This window comes from Cebus imitator, unplaced genomic scaffold (assembly GCF_001604975.1).
Source record: "Cebus imitator isolate Cc_AM_T3 unplaced genomic scaffold, Cebus_imitator-1.0 Scaffold683, whole genome shotgun sequence".
Classification (NCBI taxonomy): domain Eukaryota; kingdom Metazoa; phylum Chordata; class Mammalia; order Primates; family Cebidae; genus Cebus; species Cebus imitator.
This window is the reverse complement of record NW_016107998.1, coordinates 507426-529957: the sequence shown is the minus strand read 5'-3', so window position 1 is coordinate 529957 and position 22532 is coordinate 507426. Positions and strand designations below refer to the sequence as shown.

Here is a 22532-nt window from a genome sequence, read left to right as displayed (position 1 = left end):
CTAGGGACTCAGGAGCCTAAAGCAGATGGATTTCTTGAGCCCAGGAGGTCAAGCCTGCAGTGAGCCATGAATGTGCTACTGCACTACAGTGATAGAAACAGAGCAAGACCTTGTCTCTTAAAAAAAAAAAATTATACGAGGCTGGGCACAATGGCTTATGCCTGTAATCCCAGCACTTTGGGAGGCCAAGGCAGGTGGATCAACTGAGGTCAGGAGTTCGAGACCAGCTTGATCAACATAGAGAAATCCTGTCTCTACTAAAAGTACAAAATAAGCTGGTTGTGGTGGCACATGCCTATAATCCCAGCTACTCGGGAGACTGAGGCAGGAGAATTACTTGAATCCAGGAGGCAGAGGTTGTGGTGAGCCGAGATCACGCCATTGCACTCCAGCCTGGGCAACAAGAGGGAAACTCCATCTCAATAATAATAATAATAATAACACCAGTATATTAAGCATAAACCAGTACTGTCCCAGGCAAACTATGATTTGATGTATAATCTTCCTATCTCTAAGGTTATATTGTGGTTTAAATGAACTTATCAATGTACAAATATTTAATATACTGTCTGACATGCAAGTAACAAATAATACATATATCATTATTAAAAATGGATCTGTTATTCAGGAGGAAACATAATAGTTCATATTAAAGAATGTATATTAAATTGGGGAAAAAGCAGGGAGAAGGGAGTTATCACCAAATGCCAGTTAAGGCTATAGTTTTTGAAATAGTTTATCTTTGAGTTTCAGTACAAAATGGGATTTATAAATAAAATTTTCTCTCCAGGACTGATGCTGCTAGGAGCCCGAAGGCCCTTTGCTATTTTCTTTACTTTCTGTCTTCCTACACTATCACTGTTATTCTTCTATGAATCATATCTTCACCAAAATAATCATTTAGACTGCCTGTCTAGTGAGAACAGAAAATCAGTTAGGTAGTCCAGGAGTTGACTCAGTCCTTGTACATAACTCCCCTGCAGAAAACCAAGAATACATTATTCCCACTCACTCCCTGCATGTAAACCAGTCGAAAGCAGAAGGGTAAAGAAAAAGATCGGAGAACCTGACTCTCACAGCCATTTTCTCTTGGCTCCCCCAAGGTGTTTCTGAATATTTTCAAACAGCTGAAACCCAGAAAGTTATTATAAAGGGCATTTATCTAGGATACTTTCAAGAGCACTAATGCATATATACATGAATGTCATGAGGTATACAGATATATCAGGTAGTTTTTTAAGACTATAATTGGGGTATTTGTGTTTTTTGCAACATCAGGTAGGTGTAAGCTTCATTATTAAGAAACACTCATTGCCCTTTGCCACCTACCAACATTTGAATTTGGTAAACAAACTTATAATGATTTTTAAGATCAAAGAAGTGTCAGTAAAGATATAAAATTGACACAATGATCTCCATTAATTGAGAGAAAAATATAATCATGAGGTAGAAGCATCCATACTTCACTTCTTTTTCTATAAACACAACTGCACTATAAATAGAATTATTTCACTAACTAGTTTAATTCGTGCTTTCTAGTTCAGTAGATAGAAAATAACCTGTCTCCCGAAGCCACATTAAAAAGTAAAGTCAAGGAACACTACTTATGGAAAGCCCATGTAGCATATTACTCTTTAAATTTTCTTGATTCTCTTATATGTGTTTTTCTCACAGATATAACTAGTTAGAGATCTCTTGATTAATGACTTACAATGAAGAAAAATTAATATAAATTTACTCACAGCTTCCAAATTTTAGTGGGCAAGCATGGGCATCCATAGGAAAGTCCTCCAAATGCATTGGACATTCAGCTCTCACTGTCAGCCTTAAGGGAATACATAGAATACAAACAAGAGCCATATAAATTACATACTTCTTGATAATTACAAGTGGAATGTTATTAGCTGAAGCAAATATATTAACAAAGCAGGTGTAAATTGCAGAGTTATGCTGAGCTGTTAATAATCCAATGATCTAAAAATACATATTTGCAATAATGAGTGGATTCTATCCTTTTGTTTCTTTGCTTTAAGAAGATAGGCAACTCCTGATATTGTACAATGGACAAGCCTTGTTAATATTTTCCAAAGCAACTGTTAACTAATCCATCCAGCTACAGCAAATTTTTTGACATAAAACTAGATGTAAACAAATAAACAGTTGCATAAATACTAGCTTATCCTTGGTTGAAAGGAAGACATGGATAGCACGGAGGAGAAGATAATTTCTCCTGCTGTAAGTGCATCTCTCTCTGCCTTCTTCCCTAAAATAGCACCAAATGCATAAAAGAAGGAAGGCAAAGGTAAAGGGGAATGTGCCCTCAGGCTTTGAGAAATTACGATTAATGTGACATCTCCATCTAGGATCTCACTACTTGCCAACCAGTTGATTTTAGTTACAAACTCACCATCTAATGAAGCTAGGACTCTGCTGTGCTTCTCTCTAGTCCCCAGGATGTTATACGGGTGTGAAATCTATTCTTGTTTTTGTTCGTTTGTTTGTTTTTGTTTTTTTTTTTTTTTGACTGCTAAGAAAAAAGTTCACTGAAATATATTTGCTTTCAGTTTGTAGAAGTATAAGGAAATTTATATTTATGTCCTTCATATGATTTTTAGCAAGTATATTTACCCATATTATTAATAAGCTCAAGAAATGTGGTAAGATTGATTTATAGCCAATAAATCACTAAGTGACTAGAATACCAACTAAAGCAAATATACAAAGTGTAAATTAATGATTAAATTGCATTCTTAAATGATTGAAGAAAGTAAAAACACATTAGCAAAGGAAAATTTTAGGAGATGAAAGATATAGGCTAGATAATGATGAAGAACATTGCATACATGAGAAAACATTAATCAATAAACTACTTAGGATATGCAAATCTCTCCTCAGAAAATTGCCTTCTACGAGGAATGAATACTGGATTTAGGCTCAAAGCCAAGTGTATGGTGCTTCATCAGGGGAGAACATTTCAAATACAAATAGGTCCTGTTTAGATAATCTAGAAAATTCTCAACACATGTGTTCATTAGTTCTCTATTTCTATCTTTTAGATTTTTTTAAGTAAGTCCTATGACATTTTAATTAGCTGCCTCAATATATAAAGTGTCTTTTGAGGCATTTTTTCTTTTGGATGTTTATGTTTGAAAAGCTAGGCATTCTGACAGCTTTCTTCAAAGGCAAAATATTACTGTGTTTGCATACAATCCACTAAATTGATGATTTTTGCCTTTATTACCTTTTTGTACTGAAGAAATAAGTGAAAAAAATCTGAATTACAAAGTGTTGATCAAATGTAAAAAACTTATATCTAACAAGTTGTCTGGGAATAAATTACTGCTGCTCTCAAGAATGAGTTTGGAACAATTCTTAATTTCTCATAAATGAGGAATAAACATCTCTTTTTTTCTTTATAAAATTCAAAAACCTTATTTGATTCATATTTCTTTCATTCTGTCATAAGGTATTGAGCACCTAATAGATGTTAATCTCTGTAGCAATCTTAAAGATGGGAAAATGTTTATAAAACAGAAATGTATACATAGTCTTTAGTTTGAGCAAAATTAAGAGTATCTATATTCTCATTCTAACCATCAGTGCCACTGTGAATTCAAATACCTCTTCAAATACCAATGTCTACATGAATCTGTGATTTATAAATTTTGTAACTATCCATATTTTCTGTCTTTTATTACTTCATTTTTAGTAGAAACGTTGCAGATATACATCTTAGACAGCTTCTAGAAATTTAATCTAGATCTTACTGGGATGCAGGAATATATGAGTTTTATAGTAGAAAGAGGAAGTTCCTTATATTGAATCCACCTGGCTACATAAAATTATTTAAGAATAAAACTAAATGTAAGCACATAAAGACTTGCATAAATACTAATTCATCCTTGATTGAGGGAATTAGAATGGGTTGGAGAGATGTTTAAGATTATTAAGGTTGAAAAACAAGGAAGCAATGTTCCACCATGGCTCATAAGCCTGATGACTGCCTACAAATGGAAGGGAATGAAGTACAGAAACATTCATGAATGGCAGTGCAGCCATCCTTACCTCATGGTGTACAGCAAGGTGCCATCCTCTGTGATTCGCAGGAGTTTATTGGGCATGGTCATGTTGTGTGCCACTGACTTCTTTCCATTGTGAAAAAACGTGTCCGGAGTCCAGATTTTACTTGCCATTAGGTTATTTAACCGTAGGACTGTCATGGGTCCTTTAAATTTTAACCTTTCATCCTTCCAGCTTTGACGGAAAAATACATCTATCGTATATTCCTAGGTAATTTTGGAAAATGACGAAGAGTTCACTGTGCTGTATTTTGCAATGCAAATATCTAACACAGACAGTGCATAATTTTTGCAGTTTTGGAAGTATCATGTTAGCTAGGTGATGTTTTTAGAAGTAAACGTGTGATAGCATATACATGTTGATGTCAGGTGAATCACTGGTTGGTGAAATTATGTTTTAAAAAATACCTAAAATGCCTGACATAATTTTTGGTCAGAAAAATTTTTCCAATTATCTGCTCAGATATGCAAAAGGAAAGTAACACCCCACCTCCACCCTATCACAGCAGCACTAGAAGAAATAGAATATATCACAATTTTAAAACAAACTCATGTTAGAAGGTATTATGCCCAGAAAGAAATGTCTAAATTAGACAATTCCAGCCACAAAGATAAAGCATAATGTTTTGGGGGCCCTCTCATGGTCTCTGAAAACCTCATGCCCACACCCAAGTAAATTATGATGCCAATATGGGCGTAAAAATTCCATCTTCTTTTTTTGCTAAATAAACTTTTTTTTTTCACAGATAATGTATATAGATTTTCAATTCTCCTACACATTAAAGAAGATTATGAACACAAAGACTCTGCTTCTACTGGTAATTTGGATCTTTTTTCAAAAAGAAAAAGAACAAGAAAGAATGCAGAGTGTGCTGGTGTGTGTGTGTATGTGTTTGTGATTGTACATGTGTATAAGCCACATGAGAAATGTTCGAAGCTCATCATCATTCACAGTCAAGGAATCTATTTATTTGAATAAGCACAGCATTCCTTATGGCAATCCCAGAGACAAACATCTGCTAATCTGAAAACAAGCAATGTGACTTACCAGCTCCTAAAATTGAAAAGGGTAATATCCATCTTTCGTGCAGTACTTGCTACACTGGCACTAAATTTGGAGCTCAATGGTTTGAAGTAGAGATTACCACATTCTCCATTAATCTTAGCATACTCCAAACCAGAAGGAAGACTAACTTGAAAGCATCATGCTACATTTTCCTAAGCCCTGTTATATCACAAAGCAGTTTTTTAAATCTTATACATATTATCTTTAGGACCTACAAAATAAACAATGTCTGTGTTTGGGAATTTTGAGTGTGAACTTAACTACATGTCTCCTTCTAAGAGTTTAAGCAATAGTGGGCAAAGACTGAATGAAGGTGTGTTCTCTAGCACTTGTTTGGCATTACTGAGCCCTTACTCATCAAGTAATTAACAATTATTATTGAATGTATTATAATACACCAGATATAGTACTAATTGCTGATAGAGATAGAAACAAGGAAGTGTACTATGATGCCAGACTGTCTTTGTAGACAAGACGTGTTACCTTGTTTGTTGGTTAGGAATTGCATCTGGAAGTGTCAGATGAAAGGCACTGTGCTAAATACATGAAAGGAATTTACTCACCAACAAACATTTCTTAAGGGCTTGGTAAATTCAGCAAAAGAGAACTGTTTAGGCTTGGGCACTGTAAGAAAAACTCATGAAAGAGTAGGATGGACATAAAATAGTATTTTCCATGAGGAGGGAAATGGGAAGGGAGGCTGGATTATATCAGCAAGTGATATAATGTGGCAATGCCTATTAGGTAAACAGGGTGGATGGATCAACCTCAGGGTGTGCACGTTTTCCTCTCTGGATGACAGACAAGCTTGTGAGGTAGGGATATAATATGTGATTAATTTTTCTGTTACTCAGGACTTAGCCATAAAAGCTCTAGTTTCTATCCAACTGAATAACTTTAGATTGGTTAACAGTAGAGAAATGAATGGCACCTGCAAATCAAAGTTCCAAGATGCCTAACATGACCACGTTCCCATCAATCCAGAACATTTGGTTCATTTGTTTGCTTGCTCCAAGGATGTTTTTTGAAAATAAATGGTAAATATAAACTTAAATTAGATTTATTATCAAATCTTTGACAAAATATATCCCAAAGGCAATGATTTCAAAAAATTATGTCAAAACTTGCCAAAATCCTGTTTATCATGTTTGACGCCAGCTTTATTATTTATCTGTGCTAATTACAGACAATGGAATCCCCAAATTCCCTTAGGACATTTTCCTTCAAATATTAGACCAGTCACGTGCACACACACACATACAAACACAGACACACACACACACACACACACACACACACACATACACACACAGCAACACTCACTGAGTAATCTTTATTTCTATTTTCTGCACTGCTAGAAGTTGAAATACAAAGTGAAATAAAATCAGTGGATGAAAGTTAGCTTCTGCCTAACCAAGAGTGTAAATATTTGGTCTCCCATTTCTGACAACTCTCCTGTGTGATTGCTGTGGTAGCAGCAGGTAGTTCTAAGAATCTAGTTCTATAAGATGACTTTGCCCCCGTGGGTACAGGTCATTAGACCAAGAATGGGCATCTGGATGAAGATTGGCCAAAGCCCCCTCTTTTTCTGTTGTTTTCTTTTTTGAGATGGAGTTTCACTCTTTGTTGCCCAGGCCAGAGTGCAATGGCACAATCTGGGCTCACTGTAATCTCAGTCTCCTGGGTTCAAGCGATTCTCCTGCCCCAGCCTCCCGAGTAGCTCAGATTACAGGCATATGCCACCATGCATGCTAATTTTGTATTTTTAGTAGAGACAGGGTTTCACCATGTTGGTCAGTCTGGTCTCGAACTCCTGACCTCAGATGATCCTCCAGCCTCAGCCTCCCAAATTGCTAGGATTATAGGCGTGAGCCACTTTCCTTGGCCAAAGCCCCCTCTTAAGGAAGCTGGAATGAGAGGGAGGGGAGCAGCAGAACTATAGCATAATTGTTATGAATGTAAGTTCTGAACTTGCCTGCTTAGTGGCCTTAGGTAATTATTTCATCTTTGCTAAGGCCCCAGTTTCTTAATCTATAAAGTGGGATAATGCACTCTGTGATTTTGAGAAGTGAGTTGATACTTGTGAGAAAATCTCTTAAGAGTGCCTAGAACATAGGAAGCTGTTAGTAAAAGTTAGAAATTCTTATCTGTCTCCCATTTTATTATTTTATCAACACAAATTTTTATTGGGTTTTTATGTAGCCAGTCATGAAAATGTGCTATTTCCATAGAAGGATTGTAGAGAAGAAAATCCGAGAAAAGTAAGGTGGTCAAAAGTTAAGTTACCAAGTTTTTACTTACTAAGTTCAGTAAAAACAATGCAAAAGAGGGGACTTCATGGAAGAGAGACTAGACCAAGGAGAAGCTCTACTAAATAATTTGCTCAAGTTTCCAGGCTCCAGCCCCCACCACTCAACTGAAAAATATGAGTTGCTCTGTTCAGTAGAGTAGGTCCCTGGAGAATGTGAGTCTTAGTCTGAAGATCTGGGACAAAACATCCTCTATGTTCCTAAATAAATATTGTATTGAAGTGTTCCTGCCTGTGCCATTTATTACCATCTGTGTGTACTTTGACTTAATACATTTTAAGCACTACGGAAAACAAGGCCCTATGTTTGTACTGCCTGGATATTTCTGTCAGAACCTAATGCCCTGGGAATGTTCTGTTTGATTGCCAATTAATGGTTTTTAAAATAAAGTTAGAGAGTTGTCCTAATTTTGTTTTCTATTCCAGATGAAGTCAGATGCCTTGGGAGTGATGGAGTCTCTAGGGCTAAATAGCCTGGGTTCAAGTTGCTACACTTAGCTAAGCAGGTCACTTTCCTTCTCTGGGAAATGTAGATAAGAACAACACTTAGCTAAAAGGCTTGGTGTGAGGATTAGATGAAATATTATCTAGAAAGCATATGTTGCCTAATGTGTTGTAAACATTCAATCTTGTTATGTTATTAATATAGACTAATTTATTAGTTCTCACTTTAAAAACTACAAAGCTTTTCCCATTTTGAAAAATAGCTTTGTCTTTCGGTCTTCTAATTTTGATTGTCTCTAAATCGTACTGCTTCTTCTTGTACATAAAGTTTCCCATAATAGAATTTAAATAATTAATCTTCCAAAGCAAGGTGGTCATGTACAATTTCTACCAGCTACTAGCAAACCAGTGGCAGACCTATGGCTAATTTGATGCTTCAACAGAGCAAGTGAAACATTGTCTTGTTGAGACGTTTTAGGCAATAGGGAATATTGTTGGTTGAACACTCTGTTCATTATTCCTATCTGATATTTGACCAAATGTAATATATAAAATGTAGATCATGATAATCACAGGGATAAAGGTATATCAAAAAGCCTATTCTAAGATTTAAAAAACTCCAGGATTGCATTATTAAATCACAGTTAGTCTGAACCAATAACTCAAAGGCATGCCACTTGTTTTTTTTTAAGAAGAGGGAAAAGCTTTTGTTCGCCTGTGGCTTCATTTGGGCATTGTCCTTTAACAACTCGTATTAGACACTGACTCTGTTAGGCACCATGCCAAGTGCCAGAGACTGAGATAGAATGGCTATTAAAAGTTTTACATTATTATAAGTGGTAAAATGAGTATTTCCATCAGCGTGTGATGTTCTGAATGTTTCATGCCCTCTCTGATGCTTTCATCAATGAGAAAAGAGTGCTTTGCTAGTGTAAAACTTCTGCATGCTCCCTATTCCTTCATACTCTTCTACTGGCGAAAAGAAAGGAAAAAGTGAATTTGATAGGTGAATTTGGAAAAACAAATCAATTTTACCTATTTTGTCCTTTTCTCTTGTCTCTTCCATTTGGATGCTGGCTGCCTTTAAGAGTGAAAAAGCCTGCTGTGCTCTTCCATGCTGGAAGTTTTACAAGCATAATCTACACCCCAGCAAAGGAAAGCCAACACTGCCTATGACTGGGTGGGTTATTCTGGTTGATTCTTGTGCCTACTCTCTGCAAACCCATTTGTCTACAGACATATAAGTTACATTCTACAATATCATCATTATTAGTAATACATATGATATTTTCATTCCCCATGCCTCCTACTCTATTGTCTTATATCTCATAGTTTCAGAACTCAGACAGGAAAGAGCATATAATTTATTAGGTCCCACAAGAATTCATTTTTTAAAAATATTATAGACCCCTAAACCTATCATCAAGAAAATGCCTATTTAAAATTTACTCTAAAGTAACAATGAACTAATACTGTCAGAGATGTGAAACACATCAGTCTTTACATTTTTGGCAACAATTTAAGAAAATAAGATATTTATTTATAAATAAGAGAAATAACTTTACAAAGCAGTACTGGATATGTGGCCGAAAGCTAAAATGTATTTTATAGTCAATACATGTGATTAGAATACAAAATGGAAAGTCAATTTGTTATTGGGCTAATCAAAATAATTTCATCAAGCATTTGGATCTTGATTTGGGCCTCTGAGGAAGTATAGGATTTAGATGGGTAGAGAGAAGAAGAAATTTCCATTAGGTCTGCATGGCACGATAAGGAGCTCAGAGGTAAAAATAATGATAGCTATTATTTATCGAGCACTATCGATAGACACTTTATTTACACATCTCATTTAAAATATATAAAAATGTTGCAGGAATAGGCAACTATAATAATATAAGCTTAAGGAGTTTGTTCAAGGTCATTCTGCTGCTGATGGTGAGATTTGAATTCAGCCAGTTTGAATCCCCAAGCCAGCCCTTCTAGCCCCCACACTGTACTGCCTCACAGAAAGCAGAACTAAAACAAATAATATTGGGAACGAGTGACAAAGAGTGGCAAAATCATTTATGGATTGTATGGAATATAGGCGGAAGAGTTTGTATTTGACCTTAAACATGACTGGTAGCTAATAAATGTTCTCAATTATGAAAGTATCATGAGAGAATAGCGTGGAAGACTGAGTTGCAACATGGGAGAATCACAATGGGTCCTCAGAGAGTGGTCAATTTTGTAAAATACATTGCATCACATGATATTTCAATAAAGTGGTCTACAGACTGAATATAACTACCAAATGAATTGTCAGATGCATAAATTCACAATCATGATTGACTTTTATATATTTCTTGCATATTAGTAATGGCTAAAATTTGTTCAATGCTGTTATTAATCCCACTTTATACATGAAGAAACTGATCTAGAGAGATATTAAGTAACTTCCCCAAGGATATGCCCTTCTGTGTGAAGTAGCTGGAATTATAAACCCAGGCAATCTTGCTCTGAAATCTGCATTCTTAGTTACCACTCTGTTACCTCTCATATACTCCACCTATTTTTCTTTGTCCATTGGTATATTTCAAAGCTTGTCTTAAAATCGAAAATATCTAATTATCCTCTGGGCCAGAATTTCCCAATGTTCACGTCACAGAATATTAATTCTACAGAATGTAAACAGGGGTCAAATGACAAAAAAGGCCTTGAACAAATCCAACTGCACAAACACCAGATTAAATACAGACAAGCAGGTTTTTTTTTTTTTTTTCCCTCGGAACTTGTCAGAGCTTTTACTCTGCCATTCATATTGTAAGTTTTAATCTAAATCTCTCTGAGCTATTTTGAAATCAAAATATTTTTATAGTAAGTTGGTGCTAACATGAGGCATTTCAAAAATAGTATTCAATTAATATGTCTTTGAAATATTTATAATGGTTGTCTTCATGGCCACTTTATGATGTTTTGCTTATATAGAATCTGGGCTGTTATTAGTTCAGGAATATTATATAATTTCTGTAGAGCTCTATTAACTCCCATTAGATAGAGAAATTCATGTTAATTTATCTGGACCAGAAAAAGAGCAGGTATAGATTCATTATATTTCCATTGTTGGTAATAATTTAATGAATGATTTTTGCAGTGAAGCAGAGGGTTTCCTAGTGGTATTTTAACTATTTTTGTCTAATTATGGTCAACTTTTACACTCATTTCCTTTTAATAGCCAAAAATAATTTAGAAATCATGATGTTTACAGCCATTCTATAACAGTTCTGATTACTTGAAAACTAGCATCCTTGAATCAACATGGGCTACTAACTAAAATGAAAGGTAACTCATACTATATGGCTTGCAGGATATTAACCAAGGCAAAGCAATCATTTTAGATACTAAAAAAAAAAACCCATGTCTGCACTGGTTGAAAACCATGGAAATAGGTCTGATATGGGAAGCAAATAAATATTTTTCTATTGTATAAATATTATATTACATATTATACATTACATACAGAAAGACACAAAGGTATAGCCAAGACTTTTCAGGTTGCCTCCTATAAACTTAATTTATATTTTTCTTTGACAAGTTAAATTTTAAAAATTCTCCAAGAAATCCAAAGATACAGTGTCCACTTACCATATCATGGTCTGAAACGGGTCCAAAACTGGTAACGAAGATATCAGTCTTCACTTCAGTTACACGCTCTGATGAAGCAGGAAATTGGGCAAGTAAGTGTCTGTAACAGTCCTTATTAGATCTCACCACCATATACACACACCCAAATTGGAAATTCATTGGCTTTGATTAGCTATTTCTAAAATTGGTCCACTGTGTAGTCCTGATAATTTACTGCTTACACATAAAAATTCACAGTTAATATTTTCTATGGAGAATGAAGCCTAAATATGCCACTTTGGGAGGCAGACTTTATGGAAAACTCAGCTGCTGCCTAATGAATTCTTCAAGAATGGACATACTTGCCTAAATAATACTAAACTGCTTCACATTGTAATGAAAACATATTAGCATATTTGTATGGCTTAAACTTAAATATTTTTACATGGCAAGACAGATCCTCCAGGTATTTAAGCTATTCTTAGGAAGTATGTAGTATAGTTTAGCAAGCATTATTAACTCTTCAAGGACTTAAGAGTATGTTTTATAACTGTTTGCTTTCTTGCACTAAATCATAACTGAGTTATCCAAATTACTCCCTGGGAAAAATATGACAACCTATGTAAGTATCTTCAATTTTCAGGATGAGAAGAACATATGATGGCACAGAAAAAGTTCACTTAATAGATTCTGTTTTGTATTCCATGTGATTTTATTGTATTGTCCTCTAATGGCACACGTATCAACCAATAAAGCATATTTATTATAGTGCTGTGACAACACAGTCATCTTCCGGAGAAATACTGCCATTCCCCAAGAGATAGGAAAACAATGCTTTCAGAAAAGAAAACAATTTGTTGAATGGTGAGAATGAAAAATACGAGTTTATAATTTTCACCTTTAGCTCTAAAAAATGCAGTCCAGTATCTTAGGCAGTTTATTTATCAGTGTATTGGTATCTCTAAAAAGGTGATTCACCTTTTATAAATTCCTTTTAATTTATAAAATGATAATTTCCTTTAGAAATCAGGAGCTGGCCTTTTCCCTTAGCAATTTACTTGTGAAGAGTTAAGACTTTCAGTATAAATTCATCTCAAGAAGGTCATGTTATACACTACATGTAATGTATAACTCAGTTAAAAGAATAATTTGGAATCGGGGATGTTCCCTTCAATAAACAATACAACGTTTTCTGCAAAAAAAAAAAAAATTAATTGGCTTCAAAATGCTTAAATGAGCCTCTTGATGTAGAAATTATCTGCAATTTACCCTTTTAAAAGTTCAAAATGAGAACATAGCTTATGACAATGAAAATAAAGTGTTGTGGTTTTAGAAATCACTTCCAACTGTAGCTTTATCACACTGCAGCAACTTTGTGTAGCATGAGAGGCACAATTGTCAGCACTGTTTCAGCTGCCTCAACCATACTCCTCTTCTGATGCCCCCATTCTCATTTGTTCTAGCACCATTTCTCTGGTATATGTTACACACATTCTTTCCACATATATTTTTACTAGATTATTTCTCTTTCTTAGTTAAAATATCTGTTATTTCTCAAGGCTCCATCAAGAGCTCATTCTTTATTGGAAGTCAGGACTGCCTCTCAAACAAAAACAATAATAAACAAAATTTATGTTATATGTTCACAAAAGTAAGAATTTATCATAGTAAATGAGCTCACATTTTTCCCTGCTTTTTTTTTTTCAGTATTTCCCTTTCTGGATCAAATAAAGTTACCATCAGTTGAATTTTCTTTGCTATCATAAAATACACCTTTATTATCATGAAGAAAGTATAAGAGACAAGATGACAGACCCTTGAGCATATTTTCACCCTAAATTATTTGTGTACCTTATTTATTATATTAATTTTATTTCTTATTACTCACAGATAAACTTATTGCAATTAGGTGTTTTCCAGGCTGGGTGATCGAGGGAATCAAAATCTAAATTATCTTTATACATAAATCTTGATATGGTCAGATATTCCTGGTACACTGTCTTTTTTCTAATTTGTTGACTCAACTTCTCTTTGTTTCCAAGGTTCAACTTTGTTTCTACTTATATAACAAAGTTTAAGAATTACAATGAATATTTTATGAAACTTAGAAATATATGAAATCAAAATGTTAATTTTTATTAATATACAATTACTTTTATTTTTGAGATGCATGTTCATTTAAGGAATATCTGTCAATCCTTGTCTGCACACTTGCACGTACTCAGCAGCCAAGGTCAGTTCTCCGGGAGTCATTTACCACTATTATGTAATTCTTAAGTATGGGACGAGCATAATATCTACACTTTAAGGTAATTCCACAAAGTCCCTAGCTTTACAAAATTGATTTACCAAAGGTGTTAGGAGCCATCAAACTGTATTATTTAGCATGATAAAAAAGCCCTGAAGGAGAAAGGTGACCACTTGGCAAATGTATGGGCCTTTCTGTCTGTTATTTTAAGATTGATAGTAGATTACCATGCTGGATAATAAATGAATTAAAAGGCTTAAAAGTGTGTTTATAAAGATTATTGTGCCAATAAAATGCAGTACAAGACATAGTTCAATTTACAACCATATATAGCCATGTATAATTGTTACTGTGCCATTTAAAGATAAGGCAAAAATAGAAATAAATTCACATACATGACTAAAATCACATGTTGAGAGTCTGTTTCTTTAATATTTCATTTATCATTTCTCCTAAACTTATTTACCATACCAGTTCACCATCTTCAGTTATTTTATCTTATTTTGTACTAGACACTTGCCTCTGAGACATCCCAATAATCACCATTCCAACATCACTAGACAAGTACCCTGACTGGGTGTCCCCACATGAGTCTCTTGAAAGACCTTCTCACCATGAATGCTAGCCTTACATGTGTCCTTCAGGAGTTCCTGATTTTCACTCTCTATTTATTATTTTTCTCCTCCAAACATATTCTCAATCCCTAGGCTTTATGTTGCAAGATTTGTGGCATTCCAGGGAATTTTCCTTGTTTTCATATCTTTCTGAGTTTTCTAAACTTATATTTTGAAGGTTTTTTTTTTCTAACAACATAATGTATTATATTATTATATACACCTCAAGCATACCTCAATACTGAAATTTGCCTGTGGGTGATTGCAGTGACCAAATACTAAATGGGAGAGGGGAGTGAAGACATAAGAAGAGGAAGAAGCAGAGAGTAATGATATTCTGCATACTAACTAGAACTTGGGGCAGCAGAATAATTTAAAAAGGGGAACAACCATTTTTCATACATTTCTCCCTCTAATATATCTCCTTTGCCACATACCCAAGAAATTCTCTTTAATTTGATTTGTCATCAGCTTTTAGCAACTGTCCAGTGGAAAAAAAAGTTTATGTGGCTGGAAAACTCTGCTTAATTATCTAATACTGTTGAAAACATTAACATCCTAATGTCTCTGAGAAATCATGTCTTAAATAAATGTGGTCAACCTTGTTTACCCTGTTTCCCCAAATTATTTGAGACTTCTGCTCTAAGATATTACAAAAGCTTTAGGGTGTGCTTGAGGCTACATAACAATATAATACATTATGTTCTCAGGAAAAAAACCTTCAAAATATAAGTTTAGAAAACGTAGAAAGATATGAAAACAAGGGATATTCCCTGGAATGCCACCATTCACATAAATCTACTGAGATATGGTTTGGATATGTGTCCTGCCCAGATCTCATGCTGACCTGTAATCCCAAATTTTGGAGGTGAGGGATGGTGAAAGGTGTTTGGATTTTGGGGGTGGATCCACATGAATGGCTTTGACCATCTTCTTGGTGATAAGTGAGCTCTCTCTCTCTGAGTTCACATGAGATCTGGTCATTTTAAAGTGTGTGGCATCCCTTCAACACACCACCCCACACCCGCCACAACCCCCTGTCTCTCTCTCTCTCTCTTACTCTGGCTTTTGCTATGTGATACATCTGTTCCCCTTTCACCTTCTGCCATGATTGGAACTTCCTAAAGCTCTCATCAAAAGACAAGCAGATGTAGTGCCATGCTTGCACAGCCTGCAGAATTGTGAGCCAATAAAATCTGTTTTCTTTATAAATTACCCCAGTCTCAGTTATATTTCCACAGTAATTCAAGAATGGCCTAACACATCCACTTTCTATTCAAATATATACTTAATGATTTTCCTCAAACCACATCCTCACTTAGTCCAGCATGTTTTCAATGACAAGGGATAGTTTTCCTAAAGTAAAACTATATATTTCACGATAGTTCACCAGGAATTCTCCAAGTGGTTTATGAAGTCATTCTTCTTCAGGATAGAAGGTTTATAATCCCAAGTACAAAGGCTTAAGATAGGGCCTTGTTGCGAATCAAGTTCAGCCAAGTTAAAAACAGAGACAGAGTTAACTCTCTTTCTTTGTTCAAGAAAAGGTAGGTTGAAATTATGACCTCTTTAACCCCATGACCAGGCTCAAATGGAAAGTGTGTGTGTGTGTGTGTGTGTGTGTGTGTGTGTTGACTGAGATCTAGGGGAATTCTTCAGGAACCTTCTTTTTTTCCAAGTTCTGAAAAAATTTAATCATCTTAGCCCCTCTTCCCAATGAGATCCCACAGAGTATAATTATTTATTATTTGAGGAACATTAGAATCTAAATCGTGTGCTCTAATACCAGAATTTATTGACTAAGCACCATATTCTAAAATGCTGTTAGAAATAGCTGGAAAGTGCCTAAGGACTTTCTGCAGATCACATGAAGAAAGGTCAACAAATTTTTTATGCTTCAATTATATTCTAAGAGAATACAACACAAGTCAGAAACTCCTAAGAAAGTCTATCTAAAATTATTGTACACCTACTCAAAGCTAAACATGAGTGAGCTATCAATATAACTAGGAAATTGTCTGAAAATGAAAATCAACTAAAATAACATGGTTGGAAGAAATGTTCAAAGAGATAATTAATCAAAGAGTTTTAAGAATATTTTATTCACAATAGTTCTTCCATGTCGTATGTAAAAAAGAAAGTCCAAACATTCTGGTTTTTGAGAGAGGGTCTTGTTCTATTTCCAGGGCTATAGTACAGTGACTTCTGGCTCACTGCAGCCTCAACCTCCTGGGCTCAAGTGATCCTTTCACCTCATCTTCCTGAGTAGCTAGGACTAAAGGCACACACCACCATGCCCAGCTACTTTTTAAAAATAGAGACAAGTCTCCTTATGTTGCCCAGGCTGGTCTTGAACTCCTGGGCTCAAATTATCCTCCAGTCTCAGCTTCCAAGGGTGCTGGGTTTACAGACATGAACCTCTGCAACCAACCTAAAATATTATTTAAGGATAAACGTACATACCTGTGCAAGTTTTCTTGGGAAAATCATTGAATGAAGTTATTAAAAAAGAATCATGATGATGATGGTTGTTACTGCAGTTAGAGATGTCTCAAAATAATACATCAACATAAATGAAGAATTTGGTAATAAATCTATTAAACTCAGTCTTTAAACAAGCACACCCTTCAATGTGTAAGACACATACATTTGTGTTTATACATATGTATATACACACTATACATGTATAAACATATATATAAATACTATATTACATTATCTAATTCCCAGACAGCAGTTAATCTGTTTTTTCCAGGGAATTTTCTACAATGTTGATAACCTGCTGATCAGTTTTGAAATAACATACATTTTGAATCAGTAATTCAAAAATACAAGATTAGTACTGGAGGCAAAAATGAGACAACCAGAGTAGTAAAATAAGCAGTAAGCACATTAGATTAAGCATCTAAACACTCAGATTTAAACTCTGATTTTTCTCGAGAACAAGCTGTGTGATTTTAGGTACAATCCTGTAATCTCTCTGAGTCTCTATTCCTGCATTTTGAATGAAGAAATAATACCTGCTCAAATGACTACATAGCATTGGAGTGAAGTTCAAATAACATCGTGGTGCCAAAAACACTTTGAGAGGCATCTGTTGGGTACATTAATTTAGCCAATAAATATTAAACATTTTCTATGTGCCACTTAGGCACTATTCTAGGTAACGGTAATACAATGATGAGTAAAAGTGAAAATGCTTCTGTTCCTCTGTAGCAAAACTCACACTGATTTTAGGAACAACATATTTTAGATAGAATAGGAGATAGATAGATAGATATGTAAGTGCCTATATAATTATTCACAAACACATATACACACATTCTGCTATTTAAATTCTGATTATAAATGCTCTGAAAAAAATGTCTTTGGAAGAGATAAAACTTGAACTGAGACTTTAAAGATGGGAAAAACTTAGTAACATCCAGACCAGGGGAAATACATTAAGGAGAGGGGGAAAAAAAAGAAGCAGGCAAAAGATCTGAGGTGAAAATAAATGTCCAGTATATCTGGAGCCTGGTAATGCTGATGATCTTGGTACAAGATGACAATCTAGAGGTAAATGGGACAATATCTAAACAGCCCTGTGCATTTCAGCTTGCAGTTGACCTTTATTTTAATGCAGTAGGAAGCCTCTGGGTAATGAAACGAAATGATGTTACTTGCCATCTAAGAAGATAGCTGATGCTGTGTGAATGGTGAACTGCAAAAGTGACTGTAATAAAAAAATGGAGGAAGGAATGAATAATGAAAAATTATAGGTGGCATTTTATTAGTAATGCTATCATAACTGTTTATTTAATACAGCATTGGCCATATTTTTCCCGGAAATGCTGTCTACTGAGGAACTCAGAGTAATATTCACTAGACCCGTTTTATGGGTTCATACTGATGAAGGAGGCCTATTGCCTTACTTACCTGTGTTGTGTCTATCGATTCACAGAGGTAGGTAATACATGGAGACTAAATGGACTGACATTAGTCATTATAATAAAATGTATCTCAAAACCCTACTTTAAAAAGTCCTGTTTGGAAATTGAAAATATCCTGGGCTCCTACATAAACATCAATGTATACTCCTGGATAAGGCAATATTCCAGCTCCCTGCTGACCTCCGTGATTTGAGCACCATTTTCGTCCCCTGCCCTTCATCTCCATTCAATTAACGCCTCAGAAAAACTGGGAACTTTTCCCCTAGTTGTTATGTAGAGCTGCTTAACTTTGGCTGTTTTCAGCTACTGAATCTGGATTTAGGGGTAGACACTCAAATTTCAAGGTGTTTGACCGATCCTTGATTTTTTGGTGTTTTGGGATTCCAAGAACTCAAATGATACAAACATTTCCTAGGAAGAAAGGTCAATATTGTTGCAGGACCTATTTATCTTATTTCCACTGATAAATTCCCTCCTTATACTGTAATATGAGGAGTTTCTATTGAGAGAGAGCTAACCTTTAGAGAATGTGCATTTTGCTGTTGGAGAAATGGATTTCTCTGGCCAGTAGAAGTCTTTTTTAAATTTTTATAATTTTTAATTCTTTTGAGTACATAATAGGTGTATGCATTTGTGGAGTACATGAGATGTTTGGACACAAACATGCAATGTGTAATCAGTATAAGTCTTGATCAAAATTGTACAAACTGCAATAGCTGTCAGTAATCCTATTTCCCACTCTCAGAGTAGCATTTTAGTTATACTAAAATAATACTATTAACAATCTTACAGACATATGCCATTTCTTAGGGACTTGCTTTCTCTTAAGTTTTCCAAAAATGGCCATCGGTGACATATAGCAAACAAGATTCTCATCTCAGTAACACTAAATTATTTTTCAAATTTAGAATTCTGATTCTGCCAGAAAAAAGAGCAATGATCTATAGACAACATTTTTTAAAATCCCACATTGGTACTAGAATCAACATGGGACATGGAAACTATAAAAAGGGTCAAGAGTAGCTACACTACAAAAATAAACCATAGCTGTTTACTAATACTGTGCCCTTTATAATTTGGACATAGTTGCAGTGGTTGACTTTTTAAACATGTTTTCATTTTTCATATTTGTGGATACATAGTGGGTGTATATTTTTATGTGGTGCATGAGATGTTTTGATACAGGCATGCAATGCAGAATAATCATATCCATCCCCTCAGCATTTATTCTTTGTGTTAAAACAATCTAATTATACTCTTTTAGTTATTTTTAAATGTCCAGTTATGTTATTATTGACCATAGTTACCGTGTTGTGCTATTAAATACTAGGTCTTATTCATTCTTCCGATTTTTGTACCCATTAACCATCCCCACTTCTCTCCCCCCATCACCCTACAGGGTCTGATAACCATCCTTTTACTCCTTTCACTCTCTGTCTCCATGAGTTTAATTGCTTTCATTTTAGATAACATAAATAAGTGAGAACTTGTAACATGGGTACAACTGGAAGTGATTGTGCTAAGTGAAATAAGGCAGGCACAGAAAGACAAACACTGCAGTGGTTTCATTTTATCTCAGGAAAATATTGGCACTGATCAGGTAGATGGTTTACATGCAACAGAAAAGATGAGAGTATGAAGTTTTCTAAACATGCTAGAACATTCTTTCGGGTATTTAGGTTAGATTCAATAGACAAGCTGGCTCCATGAGCTGAGGGTAGATCTCAGCCACTAAATGTTAAAAGGTATTCTCTGTACATTTTAACAATTCCTCTTGGGATTTTGGTAACTATATTTTCTCTGAAATTTAGCTGAATTATGAACTGTTAAGATATAGCATTTCTGTGGAAATGGACTGCATTTTGCCAAAGTCTAAGCATCTGCTCCACACCTTGCATTAAAAGCAACAGAGAAAATGACAGCAAATTCAAAAGGAAGGATTCCAGAGTAGAATTTCAAAACATAATACTAAAGGCTATTCTCTGGTAAAGTAAACATAACAACAGCAAGGGATTGGATAAACCTAACTTTCTTTGAATTTTTTTTCTGGAAGTTGCCAGTAATTTAGACTCTTTATTCTATCTAATGCTATCATATTGTGACAGAAACTATTTTGTTCTTTTTTAAAAATTTTTTAATATAAATACAAAATAGGCATTTTAACATTAGTTGAACATAAACAAAATGATTCTCTCTAATCTCAATGTTACATAGCATATTAAAAATATAAAAGATCACATGAATATCAGACATCTTCTTATCTTGAGATAGATTGAAGTTGAATTTTAAAAGAATTAAACTATGCTGCTTTCCCTATCCTTGGGCCTTCTAAGCTTTACAAAGTGGCAAAAAAAAATAATTTGTTCTTTTTAGAGCCCTGTTAGCTTGCCACTTTTTCTTATTTTTATGTAAAGAAATGGAACCCAAGACCCAAGCCAATTCCCTAACAAGCCAAAAATATCTTGCCAACTGTAGGGAATTTCCCACCCAGTTGCCTTGCATTAGGAGTTGGGAATTCTTACATCTTAAAGCTGAGATCTCTTGAAATAATTAGGCTAAAGGTTAGTCTTAAAGGTTTTCTATTGGCATACATAATTCAAGATTAGAAAAAATATGATAATAAAAAGAAAGTCTGCATTGAGGCATAAATGATTTTTTAAATAATATGTTGGTATTTAAATACATTCAGACATAGCTCCAGTTACAAATGCTTTGTTACTTGATACTGTCGAAGAAAAGCTAAAAATGAAAACAAAACAAAACCCACAAAACCAAAAAATCCAAACCTACAACACTTACAGGAAAAAAAAAAAGAATATGTTAACTAAATTTCTAATAAAGTATAGCAGGAATAAAGATAGTCTATTCTCTAGCTACAATTTTATTTCTCTATCATCTACCTCTCCACTCTTCTCTCAGGGTTTGTCATTTTAGGAATACACATCCATCTCTGTTTCCTTTGCTTTCTTTACCTACGTGGTTTGATGACAAAACCTTTGAGAGGTATTTATCATCCATGATATCATACATGAATATTAAGTTTAAGACTGATGTAGATCATTATAACAATATTTCCAGGAACTACCTAATGGTAGTTAGGGAGAGAGAGGGTGAAAAGTTCTTTCTTCTGAAATTCTTTCATTTAAGACCTCATTTCTTCAGCTGTATCATGTTTGTGTTCTAGTTAAAGAAGTATCTGCCCTAACTTGTTTTCCAAGAAGCGAAGTAAATGTGTTCATATAATAAAATGTCTTTTGTAAGTTAAATGGGTGAAAATAAGTATGTGCACAGGAGGAGAAACCCTTAGCTTGGTTGCATGGCCTCTTGGTGATAAACTGTACATCAGTGGGGCTCACCTGGGATTTTGGCTTATCATAAATAAAGTGTAACCTGTTTATATGGTGGGGTAAAAGGGAGGAGAAACATATCACTTGAAGAGTATTGAATATCCATAAAAGCCTGATTATCTTCCTTCAAAATTAAGCTTCATATCTCTGTTTATGGATTATTTTTGTCCCACACCCAAAGTGCAGGGGAAGCCAATATGAAAATGACTGAAATTTCATGCAGATGGGTGCAGTTCAGCAGGAGCAGTATTTAATTTTTTAGGAAGCTGGAGAACATTCAGGATTACTTCATTTATTGTAATACAGGCAAAGAGGAAAAAACTTGGGAAAATGAATTTCCTAGAAAAATCTTGGTTTCATCCTGATTTAAAACTAAAAGAGCCATATAAATTGATCAAGGGACACTTGAGTCTTCCCAGGCTCATGAGATCAATTCCTCTCCTTTATCATTTCCTCTTTGTTGCTGTCTTTCGCTTTCTCGATTCCTCTCACTCCTCTCTGTTCTCTATTTTCTATCCTCTTTTGCTTTCCTTTACTTTTTTTTTAACTTTTTCTTTCCTCTTTTCCCATTTTTCTGACTTTTTTCCTTTTTTCCTTATTTTATTATTCTACACTGACCATGCTTTAGGTAAGAGTTCTTTCAAAAAGATTACTCAGCTTCTAGTTGCAAGAAAGAAGCAGCCCCCCACATCTTGCCACCAAAGAGATTATAGACAAGAATGAATTTGGAAATTACTAATAATTTTTATTTATATTTTCTGGATACTGATTACTTTAACTCAAGTCTATTTAAATGTTTCTTCACTGATATTGTACATAAATTATGAACATAGTTAACTAATTTTTCTCTTTACATCCCAAATAGACTCTATTAAATTTTTAGAATTC

General features: G+C 34.6%; 1 protein-coding gene across 4 annotated transcripts in view; it reads right to left on the bottom strand.

Annotated features, from left to right (window-relative positions):
* The window catches only part of GABRA1 (gamma-aminobutyric acid type A receptor subunit alpha1), a 56593-nt gene that overhangs the window by 24148 nt on the left and 9913 nt on the right, over nt 1-22532 (bottom strand). For all 4 annotated transcript variants that reach the window (XM_017518524.1, XM_017518525.2, XM_037734912.1 and 1 more), the window contains exons 4-6: nt 11525-11592; nt 4066-4286; nt 1743-1825 (exon numbers count right to left, since the gene is read on the bottom strand). In XM_017518524.1, the coding sequence (XP_017374013.1) occupies nt 1743-1825; nt 4066-4286; nt 11525-11592 (372 nt within the window). The remainder of the gene's footprint in view (nt 1-1742; nt 1826-4065; nt 4287-11524; nt 11593-22532) is intronic.